The 16,403-nt window shown below is 34.5% G+C and overlaps 1 protein-coding gene and 1 pseudogene across 1 annotated transcript; both read left to right on the top strand.

Moving 5' to 3' along the window:
* The first annotated feature begins 2,482 nt into the window (after nucleotides 1–2,482).
* Nucleotides 2,483–8,720, top strand: LOC102585503 (probable N-succinyldiaminopimelate aminotransferase DapC). Its single transcript, XM_006351812.2, has 2 exons — nucleotides 2,483–2,773; nucleotides 7,379–8,720. Exons 1-2 carry the CDS (start codon nucleotides 2,555–2,557, stop codon nucleotides 8,528–8,530), a joined length of 1,371 nt encoding a protein of 456 aa, XP_006351874.1. The 5' UTR covers nucleotides 2,483–2,554; the 3' UTR covers nucleotides 8,531–8,720.
* Nucleotides 8,721–9,330: 610 nt separating this feature from the next.
* LOC102602173 (12-oxophytodienoate reductase 1 pseudogene) lies at nucleotides 9,331–10,858 on the top strand (annotated as a pseudogene).
* Nucleotides 10,859–16,403: the final 5,545 nt, after the last annotated feature.

Below are 16,403 nucleotides of genomic sequence, written 5' to 3'. Positions count from 1 at the left end.
CCTTTGAGTCCAAATTTGACTACTTCTTTAACGATTTTTCATTTAAATTTTTTAAATACATGACAACATCAGAGTTTTAATGGAGTAGGATGCTTCAAAAAAATTTCATTTAAAAGATGATGTATCCACGTAATCTCACATGTGGACTGAGTCTGAGACATAACTTTATACTCGAATTTTGCATTAGAACGAGATACAACACTTTTCTTCTTATTCCTCCATGATACTAGGTCCCTCTTCCCTCCAAAAAAGACACAATGGCTTGTAGTATATCTCCTATTAATTTTGAATCCAGTCTAGTCAGCATCTGCAAAGCACGAGTATGATCGTGATTGCTATACAATAAGTGAAGCCCAAAAACTCTCTTTCAAGCTATCAATCAGATGTGAGCTTTTCTCAATATTTCGATTATTCACTCAAAAATGATTCATGTTTGCGATAAACCTAGCTCGTAATTTGTTTGTTAATTATGCACGATATAAAAAAAGTTTAATCGTGACTCGACAAAATTTATATGAGGTTATTTTCATGATAATCAACTCACTTATTTTCAGAAGCTAGTTATCACTAAATAAGCCAACACTATAGTTATTTTTAGAAATAATGGCTCAAAACACACAAAAATTTTGGTCAATTTTATTGTTACATACTCTAACTTTGTGAAGGTCATAACCCCACCCCCCCACCCCCCAAACTATTAAATATTAATTATTATTAAGGGGTCATTTGGTTGGGAACAAGTTATCCCATGATTAATTATCCTGAAATTAGCTATCTTGGGATATGTTATCTCATCATGTATATGTGATAACTTATCCCATCACTATGGTTTAAATGGTGAAATAAGTTATCTCAAACTTGTCAACCAAACAAGACACCAAAATTTTATTCCTGAACTATTTTTTTATCCCAAGACTATTTATTTTTATTCCTCACACCAAACGACCCCAGTTTATTATAAGCTTAGATGGGCAAGCAAGTGACCACACGCACAATAAGCGTGTCAAGATAAAATTAAAGCAAACCTGACCTATTTTTATTTTCCACATGAAAGTTTTTTTCATTAAATACCTCTATCTTTAGATGTCATTTTTATTTTTATTTTGATTAAAAATATACATATATACATGTCAATTTTTAATTGATAATTTCTTTACACTTCATTATTAACTATTATTACGGAAAATTATTTTATAAGAATAATATAAAATATGGTGTATTAATAATGTTTGTATTAGTTATGATAAGATTTTTTTATGCAAGTGTAATGAAAATATTATGCATTGCATAATTATTTTTTTAAAAAATTGTTTACAAAATACCCTCCACAAATACAGTGGAAATAAAGTTTTTGAGGGTAATGTGTCTTTAATAATGCTAATGATGCATTAGAATCCATTGCATTACTAATGCACGAAAATTTATGGTATTAGTAATAAATTCTTCAATATATAATATAGTATATTAGTGATACATGCATTAGTTATATGCATAGGTTAGAAAAGTGTACCAAACAAGGTACTACTAATACATCAAGCTAATGCAAACATTATTTTCTCCAATACGTTCTACCAAACGACCCCTTATATTGTAGAACTCAAACAATTGAGAAAGTCTAATTTGCCCTTCAACTGCCCCTTGTATTTTAGAAGCTAAAAGAAAGAAGGAAGTGAGTATGCACGTCAATTTGTTCCAAAGATGTGAGAGTGCATTTTGCACGTTTCCAATCTCCAAATTTAAAAGGGTCTATATTATTAATACAAGTATTAATTATGCATATGTTAGAAAAGTGTATCAAACAAGGTACTAGTAATACACCAAGCTAATACAAATATTATTTCTCCAATACACTCTGCCAAACGACCCCTTATATTGTAGAACTCAAACAATTGAGAAAGTCTAATTTGCCCTTCAACTACCCCTTGTATTTTAGAACCTAAAAGAAAGAAGGAAGTGAGTATGCACGTCAATTTGTTCCAAAGATGTGAGAGTGCATTTTACACGTTTCCAATTTGCAAACTTAAAAGGGTCTATATTACTAATACAAGCATTAGTTATGCATAGGTTAAAAAAGTGTACCAAATAAGGTACTATTAATACACATCAATTTATTCCAAAGATGTGAGAGTGCATTTTACACGTTTTCACTTTCCAAACTTAAAAAGGTCTACACTACTAATACAAGCATTAGTTATGCATATGTAAGAAAAAATGTACCAAACAAGGTACTATTAATATACCAAGCTAATACAAACATTATTTTCTCCAATACACTCTACCAAACGACCCCTTATATTGTAGAACTGAGAAAGTCTAGTTTACCCTTCAACTACCCCTTGTATTTTAGAAACTAAAAGAAAGAAGTGTGTATGCACGTCAATTTGTTCCGAAGATGTGTGAGCATTTTACACGTTTCCACTTTCCAAACTTAAAAGGGTCTAAAAGTCATTTTCTCCATAACAAACAAAGCTGATCTCTTATCTCATGGCAGGTCCAATACACATAAAGACCATTTTGAATCGGATGAGTTTCTACCACTTACCAATAAATACGGATGCGAATCTCTCAAGCAATTCGATGTACCTGGACACCTCACTATTCCAATGAAATGCTTCCGCAGCCATTGAAGAGCTTTAAACCCTATATTCTCCGCACTTTTTCCACCAGCATTTCAAGAAAATACCCTTCTCCCATGGCCACCGCTTCAACCCAGATTGATGAGGCTGTTTCTACTCAAGATAAGTCAACCCAGATAGTTCCTAAGCCTATTCAGGTAACCCCTTTTGTTTATTTCTTCTTTTGTACTTGCCATTTGATAGACGGACTCTTCCAAATTGATAACTTTAGGGGAGAATAGTTCTTGTGTAATTGATGGTGTTTAGCAGAGAAATTAAAAATTGAAGCTTTTTCCCTTCTTTTTTTTCACTCTTTCACAATGAAAGAACATTGAGGTTATTAGGTTTTAGTTTTTTTATTTTGTGGTTAAGCTGCAGCTCAACTTTTGAGATAATCTTGATTTTACACTGAATGTAAGGGACTCCTACAAGATCTGGTGCAGTTATAGATGTGGAGGCCTCACTAATGTTTTTTACTGAAAAATATGACTTTGATCATGGATGATCACATGAACTACTGTATTAGATGAGAATAGTGGGATTTGTAGACACTATGTCGCAATCCCTGATCAAGTTGATAGAGGTTTAGATAATTCCTTTAGATACGCTGTTATTTGATCTATTAATACAGTTTTATATAAAATAGCATGTACCAGGGAATCACATTATATAATTTTGGGTTAGCTCATCCATGACTTGGATAAATAAGTGTGGACTCTAGAAAAAATTGTGGTGTAAACCCATGTTTATGGATAAATTTCACTATATCTTCACTTTCTATTGTCACACTTGTGACCACTCGGTCATACATACGCGTCCACAATGGTCCTTGTATATTAGATATGAGTTCTTTGCTTCTCAAGCACAAGATTTTCTTATCACTCATCCTATGTATTCTCAAAGCCAAGGAATATCTTTATCACCCTTGTAATATTGAATTCATGAAGTTTTATGTGTCATTTATAGGTTTAATACGATCAATATATAACTTTGAATATATTCATTGCTCTTTCGTCAGAACTAAGGTGCTCTTTCTTTACTTGTTTTATCTTCTTTCTAATATTTAATATCACTTTGAATTGTTGGTGGTTATCCATATACCCTAACCTAGCGAGGGCATTTACAAATCTTAAAAAGGGATATCATCTCATCCATAAGTGGTCCTACCTCTCATATTTTTCATGGCTTCCTTCGCTTCAATTGTCTTGGTTCTATGAGTGTAGTTAAGGTTTTTGTCCGTTTTGAATGTTTGAGAACATATTAATTTGTTCTCATACTGTGTATTCAACATCTCCTTCCATTGATTTCATAATCTCCTATCAAAATTCGTTTGGTAATGTTATTAGTACACTTCTCTTGAATCAAGTCTTTAACTCTCCTCTCTAAGTCATATGTTAGTTTACACTTTTTCTCCTTCTATTTCCCTAGTCCCTAACTTTTGTGGAAGTCGTCTTACACTTGATTCTTCGATTCTCTTTTCACTCTCTTGTACTCTTTAAAGGTTTCTCCATCTTCAGTTGTTGGTAACTTCCAATACCATTCTCTTTGATTCAACGATTGTTTGCAGTTTGCACCTCATCTTAGGTGCTTTGATACATCTGTAACTCCATTTACTTTCATAATGCACTTCCATATCCGTCAACAGTATCTGCATCGTCTTGTAATTTTCATGCTTCCTCCTTCAATTACTTCTTCTTAAAAGCTACTTGATTTGTGTCTTTTAGTGTTCACTGAATTCGAAAATTTGAAGTCTCAGACTACATGGTAGAGTTCATCAGCTCACTACAAGAGTAATTTTTTTGGTTTTGTGGAGTTTCATCTCTTTTGTTTTTGTAAAAGGGATTTCCTTTCTTTTGTAGTTCATGTAGATTTCTTTCACTTTCTATTGCATGATGATTTATTTCATTTGATAAAACTCTTCCTTCTCAAAAAAAAAAAACTTGAAGTCTCAGACTATTGGACATAAAAGGGCCACCCTAGGAATGGAAGTCACAGTTTTCCTGGACATCCTAGTTTGTATAAATGTCCTTCATTGTATTGTGATCATTGGGACTTTCCTACTAGGTATAAGTTCTTAACTAAAATGGTCTACGGGAAGCTTCAATGAATCACAACACAACTACGTTGTATAAATCTTTTGTATTAAAGATGGTTTTCCATTTTGGAGGGCTTCTAACCAAGAAATCTGCTCTATACGTAGGAAACATGGAAATATGCTTTTAGGCCATTAGGATACTCTTGTCAAATAATACCTCATAATTGATGGTTTTGGGCAATTTCCTTGGCTGCATGTTGGTTATAAGTTGTGACCATGATTGATATGTTGTTTTCAATTGCTTGAAGAGAACTATAATGAAGTAACTGGTTGAAGCTTCTAATGTTGATTTCTTTAGCATATAAGAAGTCTAGAATTGTATCAGGAAGCCAATATTGGACGATTGGCTATCTGTTGTAGCTGTCTTGATCTGGAACTTTCCCTGTTGCCTTGGGTTGTCCCATCATTGGGTAAGTTTGAGGTTGTCGTTAGTCTAACTTGGGAGTTTGTCGGAGTGCATACTGGAAGGGGAAGAAGTAAAATCTTGACCATGTTGTCTGAGTGTTGCTAGTTAGGAGAGTTTAATGAGTAGGTTGCAAAGGTAGGAGTGTTAATGTGTGTGCACTCCAATGATTTAGGATAATTTTGTCAGAAACAAATAAATTTGGCATTCTCTCTATCCCTAACTTCCTTCTCTTTTTTTTTTGGCTTACTCCAAATTATTTTTAAGAAAACATTAGCAACCACTTCTGGTAGATACTATATTTTTCATATGTCCGTTCTAGCTGTTGTATGCCTCCACTAATCCACTAGGTACCTCCCCACCAGCACTGATATCAAGTAACTCTGATATCACACAACATTTTCATCTCTACTGGAAACCTGGTCTCCCATTGTTCATTTTATGTTTTATTGATCGCTAGTTAGATACTAATTAATCCAGCATTTTCTCCATGGGTGCCATTCCCTGTGTTTTGGTTCATGCGAATTTCAAAATATGTTAGCAACCTCTTTGATCAAATTACTTGGGTGACAACCAGAACTGTTAAAAGGTTTTGTGCCAAAAGCTGAAGGAGAAACCAATTGAATAAATATTTGGGAGATTTTGGACTATTTGAGGAATCTCTTGCGACTCTTTATCTTCAATTTGTGAATTTTAGTTGTTAAAATTTATGCATGACAAAGATCTAAAATTGTTTCAGAAAATGTGTAAATTCTCATTGAAGGTAGTTAGAATATTAAATAATAAAGCTCCCTTGAAGCACAGTAGATAGCAAACCAGTTAAGAAAGTTGTGATCTCTCTCTCATGAACAGCATTTAAAAACAATCTCAACAGCTATCGGAAACTTATGTTTTCAGCACATGCCTATGCTGTAGTATGTCCTTATTTAAATAGAAGCACTGCTGTACCATATTAAACATAAGCCTTAATTAGAGGATCTTGGATAACATTGAGTTCTCTCTTTATAAAATGCTATGCTAGAGTTACAGCCAGCTTTGATGCAAGACATACGGAACATCAAGCGACTGAAGCATTTACTTTGAGATACACTTGTGCAATAAGCCTTGAGGTCTGCCATAAAGTATTCTGAGAACCTAGGATGCACAAAAATGCTTGTTTGAGACAGCATATTCCAGTAGTTGGAGTTTAACACCACCACAAGTTGGAAACTATTTGGACTGCTCTAATGCAGATTCAATGGAACAGTAATATTGATGAACAATAATCAATGGAACAGTAGAAAAAGGGGAAATTCAGGGAATAGAAAATGAGGAAGACAACTAGTTGCTAAGCTAACTTACAACTAAGAGATATATGGCAAAACAAGATAATCCCATTTCATTTTCATCAGTACAATATATATAGGACCACAACCCTAGCTGATTCATAGAGTATGCTTGCAACAGTGTCCTCACCTACTACTGCTTCTGACAGAGCTATGCCAGCTCATACAAAGATGACTAAAGTGCAATTAAACAAAATATAATACTACTACTTCAGGGATTAAAGTGCTAACTTAACAACTTCAGCCACTTTCATTCTGCATCATTCCCTTGAGTCTAATTCAACATTTCATACTTATCAACCCAAGTACCCAACGAGAGAAGTGAAAGAAATTATTTGTAACTTAAACAACATACTGGCTTAGGGAAATAATTCCAATGTATTTTAACCTTTATAGTAGAGTCACTTTCATGTGTAACGCTGTAATATAAAGGTCATCAACTCCAAAAGGAGAAAAGGATGGAGTTTGCATTAAGTTCTTGATTTTGTCAGTTTAAAATTTTCATGACTTGGGATTGCTGATGCATAGAATATTGTCTTCACACTGGTATCTATCCAGAAGATTATTAAGGATCAGTAGGTGACAATTAAAGAAAATAACATGGACCACCAAATAATAGGTGATTTATCGCTTGACAATTTCCAGTAAGATATACAAGCACATCATAAACAACTGATGCAGCTTGGACATATTATACTAGAACAGGGTGCGCAGCTTTGTAATCTAATCAAACACGCTCTGATTTGAGCTCATTAGTCTTTTCAATTTATTCTTTTTGTATCTTATAATTGATTGCACACTTGTGTCACTTTTTGGACAGCAACTATACAGTAATCCATAAATTTCTCTTGAAGTGATGGGAAAAAGAATATGATCTTTTTTTGAGATATTGGATGTCTTCATTTACCTTCTGATTGAGTATTCTTGCTGTTTCTTTTAGGTTGCCAAGCGCCTAGAGAAGTTCAAAACTACAATTTTCACCCAGATGAGTATGCTAGCCATCAAGCATGGAGCTATAAACCTTGGCCAGGGCTTCCCCAACTTTGACGGCCCGGATTTTGTAAAAGAAGCAGCTATTCAATCTATTAAGGAAGGTAAAAATCAGTATGCTCGAGGATATGGAGTCCCAGACCTCAACTCTGCTGTGGCTGCTAGATTCAAGAAAGACAGTGGACTTGATGTTGACCCCGAAAAGGAAGTCACTGTGACTTCAGGCTGCACTGAAGCAATTGCTGCCACCATGTTGGGGTTGATAAATCCTGGTGATGAGGTCATCCTGTTTGCTCCTTTCTATGATTCTTATGAAGCTACTTTATCTATGGCTGGAGCAAAGATAAAGGGTATTACTTTAAGACCGCCAGATTTTTCTCTTCCAATTGATGAGCTAAAATCAGCAATATCTAAGAATACTCGAGCAATCCTCCTAAATACTCCGCATAACCCCACTGGAAAGATGTTCACTCGAGAAGAACTCAACGTCATTGCCTCTCTGTGCATTGAGAATGATGTTCTAGTTTTTGCTGATGAGGTTTATGACAAGTTAGCCTTTGAAATGGAACACATTTCAATTGCTTCTCTTCCAGGGATGTATGAACGAACTGTAACCATGAATTCTTTGGGAAAGACATTTTCTCTAACAGGCTGGAAAATAGGTTGGGCAATAGCTCCTCCTCACTTGACTTGGGGAGTAAGACAGGCGCATTCCTACCTCACCTTTGCAACATCCACTCCGATGCAATATGCATCTGCTACTGCCCTTAGAACCCCAGATTCTTATTATGAGGAGCTTAAGAGGGACTACTCAGCCAAAAAGGCAATATTGGTGGAGGGGTTAAAGGCAGTTGGTTTCATAGTGTACCCCTCGAGTGGAACGTACTTTGTGGTTGTGGATCATACCCCTTTTGGGTTGGACAATGACATTGCTTTCTGTGAATACCTGATCAAGGAAGTTGGTGTTGTAGCCATTCCAACTAGCGTATTCTATCTAAATCCAGAAGAAGGAAAGAATCTTGTGAGGTTTACCTTCTGCAAAGATGAAGATACTCTTAGAAGTGCAGTGCAGAGGATGAAGGAGAAGCTGTCGAAGAAGTGAATACCTTATTGTTCTGGCATGAATTGTTTGTAGCTGTGATACTACATTGTTTGCTGATAGATGTTTTCTGAAAGTTGACACTCAATAAGAGCTTAATTGACATACTTGCTCGCTATGGAAGGATTAATTGCAAATGTGAACTCTTTCAAAAAGAATTATTGCAAGGATAATATAGGAAAATTTTAGTTAATGCAAACAACTAATATGTGACAATTATTTTTAGTGAGATGATCAACTAATATGGGACGGATGAAGTATTATTTTTCTAATGCACTATCCCAAACGAACCCCAAGTGGAGTAATTATTGAGCAACAACAGAGGGGGAGAAGAAGAGGAAATTCCTTTGCTGACTCCTTATAAAATGGGAAACTTTCAATTATCTCATAGGTACTCTTCTTGTTTAAAATCCTCAACCATTTTTCATATTTTGTCTTCTTTGATTCCTACTCAAAATTAACGTACAATATAGGTGCACTAATACACAGTTAAGTAAATTACACAACACAAATACATCTCTGATTCTAATACCCCTCATGTTGGGATGGGAGTACTTCGCAGCCAACTTGTTCGTAACTGTAGAATGTTTTAGACCTCTCAAAGCTTTAGTAAGCACATCTGCAAGCTGATCATGTGTAGCAACATGGCACAACTAAATCAATCCTTGTAGTTTGTCTCTCACAAAATGGTAATTCACTTCTATGTGTTTAGTTCTTTCATGAAAGACAGGGTTCTTTGCAATGTGTAAGGCAGACTGGTTTAGGACAGGCAATGGTCAATTTTGTAAAGAGTCTACACAACCATGACAACTCTCAAACTGCCTTCGTTAATGACCTATATTCTGCTTCAGCTGAGGACAGGGAAACAGTTTCCTGCTTCTTGGACTTCCAACAAATTGGACTGCTTCTTAGCAGAACCAAGTAACGACTCACCTATCTCCTAGAGTCTGGACATCAGCCTAATCTGAGTCATAGTAGGCCCTTATATAGTACAATCTGGATCTTTGGACAAGAAAATGCCCAAGGTGAGATCACTCGTCAAATACCTCAGCAGATGAAATGTTGCCTTCAAATGTGGTTTCCTGGGGTCTCGCATGAACTGGATAAGGTGTTGGACACCGTATGCAATGTCTAATCTTGTGTTGGTAAGAAAGTTCAGTTTGGCAATGAGCTTTCTATAATATGTTGGGTCAGATAGAGTCACTTCTTCCTTGGCTTTCAACTTCACAGTACTCTCTAGAGGTGAAGCAAAAACACCTTGTGACAGACATGCTCATATTAAGCCTGGCTACAATTTTCTTTCTTGATTTGGTTATGTTGTTCTTTTTTAGATTTTCACCCTAACGGACAGTCTCCGACCTCCAGCACAGACAAGCCACTAACTATTGATGCTGAACAATTTACCCCACCACGACGGCTAAGGACTAATGAAATTCCTCAAATTGTTAATGATTTTAAGCTTGCGGCGAGAAATACTATGGAAGCTGGTAAAACTTTCTGGTCAACACAACTATTTTCATGAGTAACAACTAGTGTAAAATTTGGAGACAAATGATCATTCTCTATGTTGGCTTTCATTTTTCATGTACTTATTGTTCAATTTGTAGGTTTTGATGGGGTTGAGATCCACGGAGCTCACGGTTATCTAATAGACCAGTTCTTTAAAGACCAAGTAAATGACAGAAGTGATCAGTATGGAGGCTCTCTGGAGAATCGTTGCAGATTCGTTTTTGAAATAGTTGCAGCTATTGCCAATGAGATTGGAGCTGAAAGAGTTGGAATAAGGCTTTCCCCATTTGCAGAGTACGCGGAATCAGGGGACTCAAATCCCAGTACCCTGGGCCTTTACTTAGCTGAATCATTGAACAAGTATGACATTTTATACTGCCACGTGATCGAGCCAAGGATTAAAAATGAAGACGAGGAAAGTTGTGATTGTTCAGAAAGTCATATGCCCATGAGGGATGCATTCAAAGGAACTTTTATTGCCGCGGGTGAATATCATAGGGATGACGGGAACAAAGCCATTGCTGAAAATCGAGCTGATCTTATTGCGTATGGACGTCTATTCTTGGCTAATCCAGATTTACCAAAGAGATTCAAGGTTAATGCTCCTCTCAACAAGTATAACAGGGAGACATTCTATATATCCGATCCTGTTGTTGGTTATACGGACTATCCATTTCTTGAATCTGCTGCATGAATTAGATGAACTTATAGTAACAATCTTGATTGTAACCTTGTTATCTTGGTCCATTGTGCCTTAAAGTGCCTTTTCTTGATAAACATACAAGTTATGGTTGAATCAAGGTACTAAGATTTGAAGAGAAGATTAGGATCTAAAAAATTATCAATTTTGTAGATGTCATGTATAATTTTGGAGATTTGGTGAAGGTTGAAGTTTCAGAACCCAATCCTAATCCCAAAATTATTAGTGGTGTTGTTTCATTATAAGTTTAATGATGTTCGTGTTCCTTTCACTACTAGTACAATACTTCCATTTGAGGTAAAGTAGAATTGCTCTTATTTAGATTTAGGCCTCATTTGTCTGGACGTCTGAATCTGAATGGTTCAAACATTAGATTATTAAGCACATTTGTTTTCATCAAGATTTAAAACACTTAATTGGTCTGAATAGTTTTTTAATCATTAGGATATAGAACAGAGGAGTGTGTTTGGTATGATGGAAAATATTTTCTGGCTTGAAGTGTATTTTCCAACTTTCTAATGTTTGATTGGCTTAAATGTTTTGGAAAAATGTTCTTCAAATCAACTTATTTTCATCAAATTTAAGGAAAATGACTTACCTTAAAACAAATGAGGAAAACATTTTCCAATTTATTTTTTCAACCTCACCCCTCAACTTTCTACCCTACCTCAAGTTTCGGGTACCAATTCTCGATACTAATCTGAAATTCGACTCCTGATTTTTATTCAAGACTCGACTCCCGACATTGATTCAAGACCCAACTCCCAAATATCGAGTTGGAGCTGGATCCCGAATTGGGTAATGGGGTTGGATTTTGTGTCAAGTATTAGGGTAGGGTTTTGCTTCGGATATCGGAGTTAGGTTTCGAGTTGAGAGTCGAGGTAGAGTCCCAAATCAGGTGTCGGAATCGGGTTATTGGTCGTAGGAATCGAATGTTGGGATGAAATATCAGGGTCGGATCTCAATTCGAAAGTCAGGTCCTGAATCAGGGTTGGGTCCTTATTTAAAAGTCAGATTTTGGATTGAGAGTCGGGGCCAGCTCTTGATTCGAAAGTCGGGTACCACATCGGATGTCGGGGTCAGATCTTGATTTGGAATTAGGGTCCCGGGTTGAGTGTTGGGATTGGGTACCAGAATCAGTCATCGAGGTCGACTATCGGTGTCAGGATCAGGATTAGATCCACTTTAAATGTCGGGTCTCGAATCGAGAGTCAAGGTTAGATCCAAAGTCGAGTATCAAGGTCAAATTCTAAATCGATCGTCTGGATCGTGTCTAGGTTTGAGTGTTGAGTTCAAGATCAAATCCCAATTCAATTTTTGAATTTCGAGTCAAGATTCGGGGTCAGGTCTTGGGACAAGTCACGGGGTTGGATCTCAGATCAATCATCAGAATCGTGTTTTGATTTGGGTATCAGAGTCGAGGTTGAGTCCTAGTTGTGTGTCGAGTCCCGAATTAAAATCGGGGTCAAATCAAGGGTTGAATCCAGTTGGTTGTCGGGTCCATGTCTCGATTCGGGTGTTAGGGTGAAGGTTAGGTCCTAGTTTGAATGTCAGGTTCTTAGTCAGAAGTCAGGGTCAGGTCATGATTCGGGTGTTGGGATCGATTTTAGATTGATTGTAAGGGTCGTTTCTCAATCCAAGATCAAATCTCGGATCGATCATTCGGGTCATTTGCTAGTTCAGGTGTCGGGGTACATTTTTGGGTCATAATTATTTTTCTAAAAAATACTTTCTACTCTCTATCCAAAAATAAAGATATTTTCTGAAAAATGCTTTTCATTCTCTAATCAATCACTAGAAAATATTTTTCACTCACCAACCAAACGCGAGAAAATAAGTTAGAAACCAACTTGTTTTTCAAGAAAACATTTTCATCCATACCAAGCACACTCTGATCAATAAGAGGTATTCTTGTGTGGATAATATTCACCATCACTCAATCCACAATCACCAGCCACAACCACTAACCATTTCTTCCATCATAACCACCACCACCGCCATTATCAACCACCATAATCGTCGTCTACCAACAGACACCTCTACCATCACAACCATCATCGTTGCTAACCACTAGTCCACGGTTCCATTTATAACACTATTTTCTTTTACTATAAAACAAATCTCCTTTTACATTGAGAAGTATTTTTTTATTATTAAATTTTATCTAAATAATTTCGTGCATTTTTAATTCCGCTAGGCTTTGGGACACTTTTTATTACAATTTATGAAATATTATTATTATTATTACTCAAGATAAATGTATATCACAAGTTTACAAAAATAACTTTATTTATCATTTAAATAAATATTGCACTCATTTAATGTTGATATTTTTTTCTAATAATTTATTTATATAGTTATTGTTTCATAGGATACATACAATGGATTTACACTAAGATGATTTTCAGTTTTCCTCTATCGCAATTTTTAGGTTGTCATGTTATACACTGTCTTTTTTTGGTAGATAACAAGTTTACATTAAGTCTTTCTATTATAGTTAGTTTGTAACAATTAGTTGGGTTATAGTGTTATATTATTATGCGCATATACAATGTAGCTCATTTTTTCTTTATCTTATTGTTTAGAGTGTATTTTTGTGTATCAATACCAACATAATTTTGATGTTTGATATTAATGACAATTTTGTTTACTACATTTAATTTTGTAACTTAATTGTTGGCAAGTTATCATGTTCCTCTTTAATTAAGTACTTTTTTATTTTAAAATTTTTATGTTATTCTTTTAAGTTTCGTATTCAATAATATAACCTTCACACAATAATTCATTCTTTTATATATATATATATATATATATATTGTTTTACTCTATTTCAAACAGTAGACTTTTCAACCATTTTTGCTCGTGCTAGTGCCCCCAGAAATTCTTAAATTTCTTGCAATATGAGATTGAATGCCATAACTCTTATTTGTATTTTATTTTTTATTGGTGCTGTTGGAAAATCTGCACAGATAGGATCACATACTTGGTCACCTGATGTTATGGAGGGTCTCACTTCAGTATCCGCTTTGATTCATGCAGCAACTATGGTAACAGCTGGCATTTTCATGATAGCAAGGTTCTCCCCTTTATTTGTATACCCACATACGGCTTTGATTGTTATTACTTTTGCAGGAGCTATGACGTCATTCCTTGCGGCAACCACTGGAATATTACAGAATGATCTAAAGAGGGTCATAGCTTATTCAACTTGCAGTCAATTAGGCTATATGATATTTGCTTGCGGTATCTCTAACTATTCGGTTAGCGTCTTTCACTTAATGAATCACACCTTTTTCAAAGCATTACTATTCCTGAGTGCAGATTCGGTGATTCATGTCATGTCGGATGAGCAAGATATGCGGAAGATGGGGCGCTTGCCTCCTCGTTCCCTTTTACCTATGCCATGATGCTCATGGTATATATATATATTATTATTATTATTATTAATTATCGTGATACACACATACAAAGCACATACAATTAATAGTTATATTAAGAACTTGAAGTTCTTTAGAATTGTTGACTGAATTTTTTGTTCATTAAAAGGCTGTACCAGAGAATAAATTGTCATTTACTATTTACCTCAAATTATTATTAATTATCTGGGAATCTAAATTTAAAAACAATTATTATTAATTATTTGTCGAGTATGGATGAAAAGTAAAATTATATGTATAAACAACAAACAACATGTGTATGGATTTCGATTACGAATTTAATCGACAAATCGATCAACGGTGCAGATTGTGAGTTTGTTCATTCTTTCTACCTCAACCACATTGGAAAACCTGATATACTTATCAACCATACTAGTGGTATGACATAATGTTGAAAAATTTATTCTTTCTACCTCAACCACATTAGCACATATTAATATGTTTTTTGTCTTTTGGTCAATATCCGATATCCGTATTAGAACATGACTAATTCAAATTCACCCCGCATAAAGTCCTATTAGGACCGCATAGGGGCCCATTACGGGGAAACTCTGCCTACTAAGGATTTTTTCATACCCAAAATCTCTTGTTAAGGAAAAAGAATAGTCGCATCTGCTCCACCACATTCATTGGTGGTATATGTTAATTATATATTTATGTTGTTTAAAAATAAATAAAATTATGGACATTCAGATGTTGAAAAATAAAGAGTCTTTATCATTTTGTGTTCAGATCTAGAGACAACATCTTAATCATTCAAATTCAGACGTCTTAATCTTGATAAAAACAAATGACACTCTACTAACTCTAAATATAGCTAATTTGTTTTACTTCTTCAACTCTTGTTATTCTCCTTCTTCTTCTTGTTTTGATTGTGCACATAACAAATTATAATGGAATATACTGCAATACATGAAACAATTCAATAAATATTACAAAGAATCAAATTAAACTAGATAAAACTTGAGCATATATATGTTAAATATTAATAGGAGAAGTATTAAGTTATTACCCGATATGGGTAGAAATGACAAATTAAAGATGTCGAAGTGACTCACCTAATCCAATACTCAAATCTATAAATCTTTTGTCCATAAAAAGAAATTTTATCATTTAATAATTATCAAACAAATAAAACGTGGAATTAGAGAAAGGAACCAAAAAAAAATTCATGACATACAGATGTGTATCCTATGAATGGAACAAATCCAGAGTCCGGAGTCAAAAAGGCAAAATAAATTGCCAAAAATTCCAAATGAGCACATCATTTTTTTTTTAAAAAACAAAAGGGCAAAATCGCTCCTGGAGCGATTTTCATCTGACACATATTAACGTTGTTTACTTCGTTAAAAATAAAAATCGCTGCAATTTTTTTCTTTTTTTCACTCGCTGTCACAACAGCGATTATTTAACTCTTATTTTTTTTCCTCCAACTAATATCGCTGCTATGGCAGCGTTTTCATAGAAATAAAAATTTGGCAGCTTTTTTGAAAAACTTTTTTTTGGAAAATCACTGCCTTGGAAGTGTTTTCTTTGAAATTTTCTTTTTTAAAAATCTTTTCTTAATATTTTATTAAGTTTTTATGAAAACAATTATTTTTTTAAACAACCTGATTCCACCCAAAATTTTGAATCGACGTAGAAATCATCAAAATAAGGCACGAACTATAATCGGAGTCGAATTAGGTTGCCTTCTCAACGAGTTTTGTTAAAAAATTATTTTTTAATAAAAACGCTACCTTGTTTTCAAAACGAAATTTTTTTTTAACTAAAACACTCCCAAGGCAGCGATTTCAAGATATATATATATTTTTCATGAAAATGACTGCTTTGGCAGCTTTTTTATATTAAAAAATATATATATCTTGAAATCGCTGCCGTCTTAGTTAAATTTTTTTCTTTTTTTTAAATTTGTTTCTCTTCAAAAAAAAATATTTTAAACGTTTTTCTTTATAAAAAAATTCGTTTTGAAAACAAGGCAGTGTTTTTATTAAAAAATAATTTTTTTAACAAAAATTGCTAAAAAGACAGACTAATTCGACACCGATTACAGTTCGTGCCTCATTTTGATGATTTCTATGTCGAGTCCAAATTTTTGGGTGGAATCAGATTGTTTGTCAGGAAATTTTTTTAAAAAAATTATTGTTTTTTCATAAAAACTTTAAAAAAATAAGGGAAAAGGGTCAAAAATACCCTCAAACTACTACAAATAGAGCAAATATACCCTCCG

This window comes from Solanum tuberosum, unplaced genomic scaffold, assembly GCF_000226075.1.
Source record: "Solanum tuberosum cultivar DM 1-3 516 R44 unplaced genomic scaffold, SolTub_3.0 scf00134, whole genome shotgun sequence".
In the NCBI taxonomy this organism is placed as follows: domain Eukaryota; kingdom Viridiplantae; phylum Streptophyta; class Magnoliopsida; order Solanales; family Solanaceae; genus Solanum; species Solanum tuberosum.
Note: the sequence above shows the minus strand (reverse complement) of the source record. Positions and strands in the feature narration are given on the sequence as shown.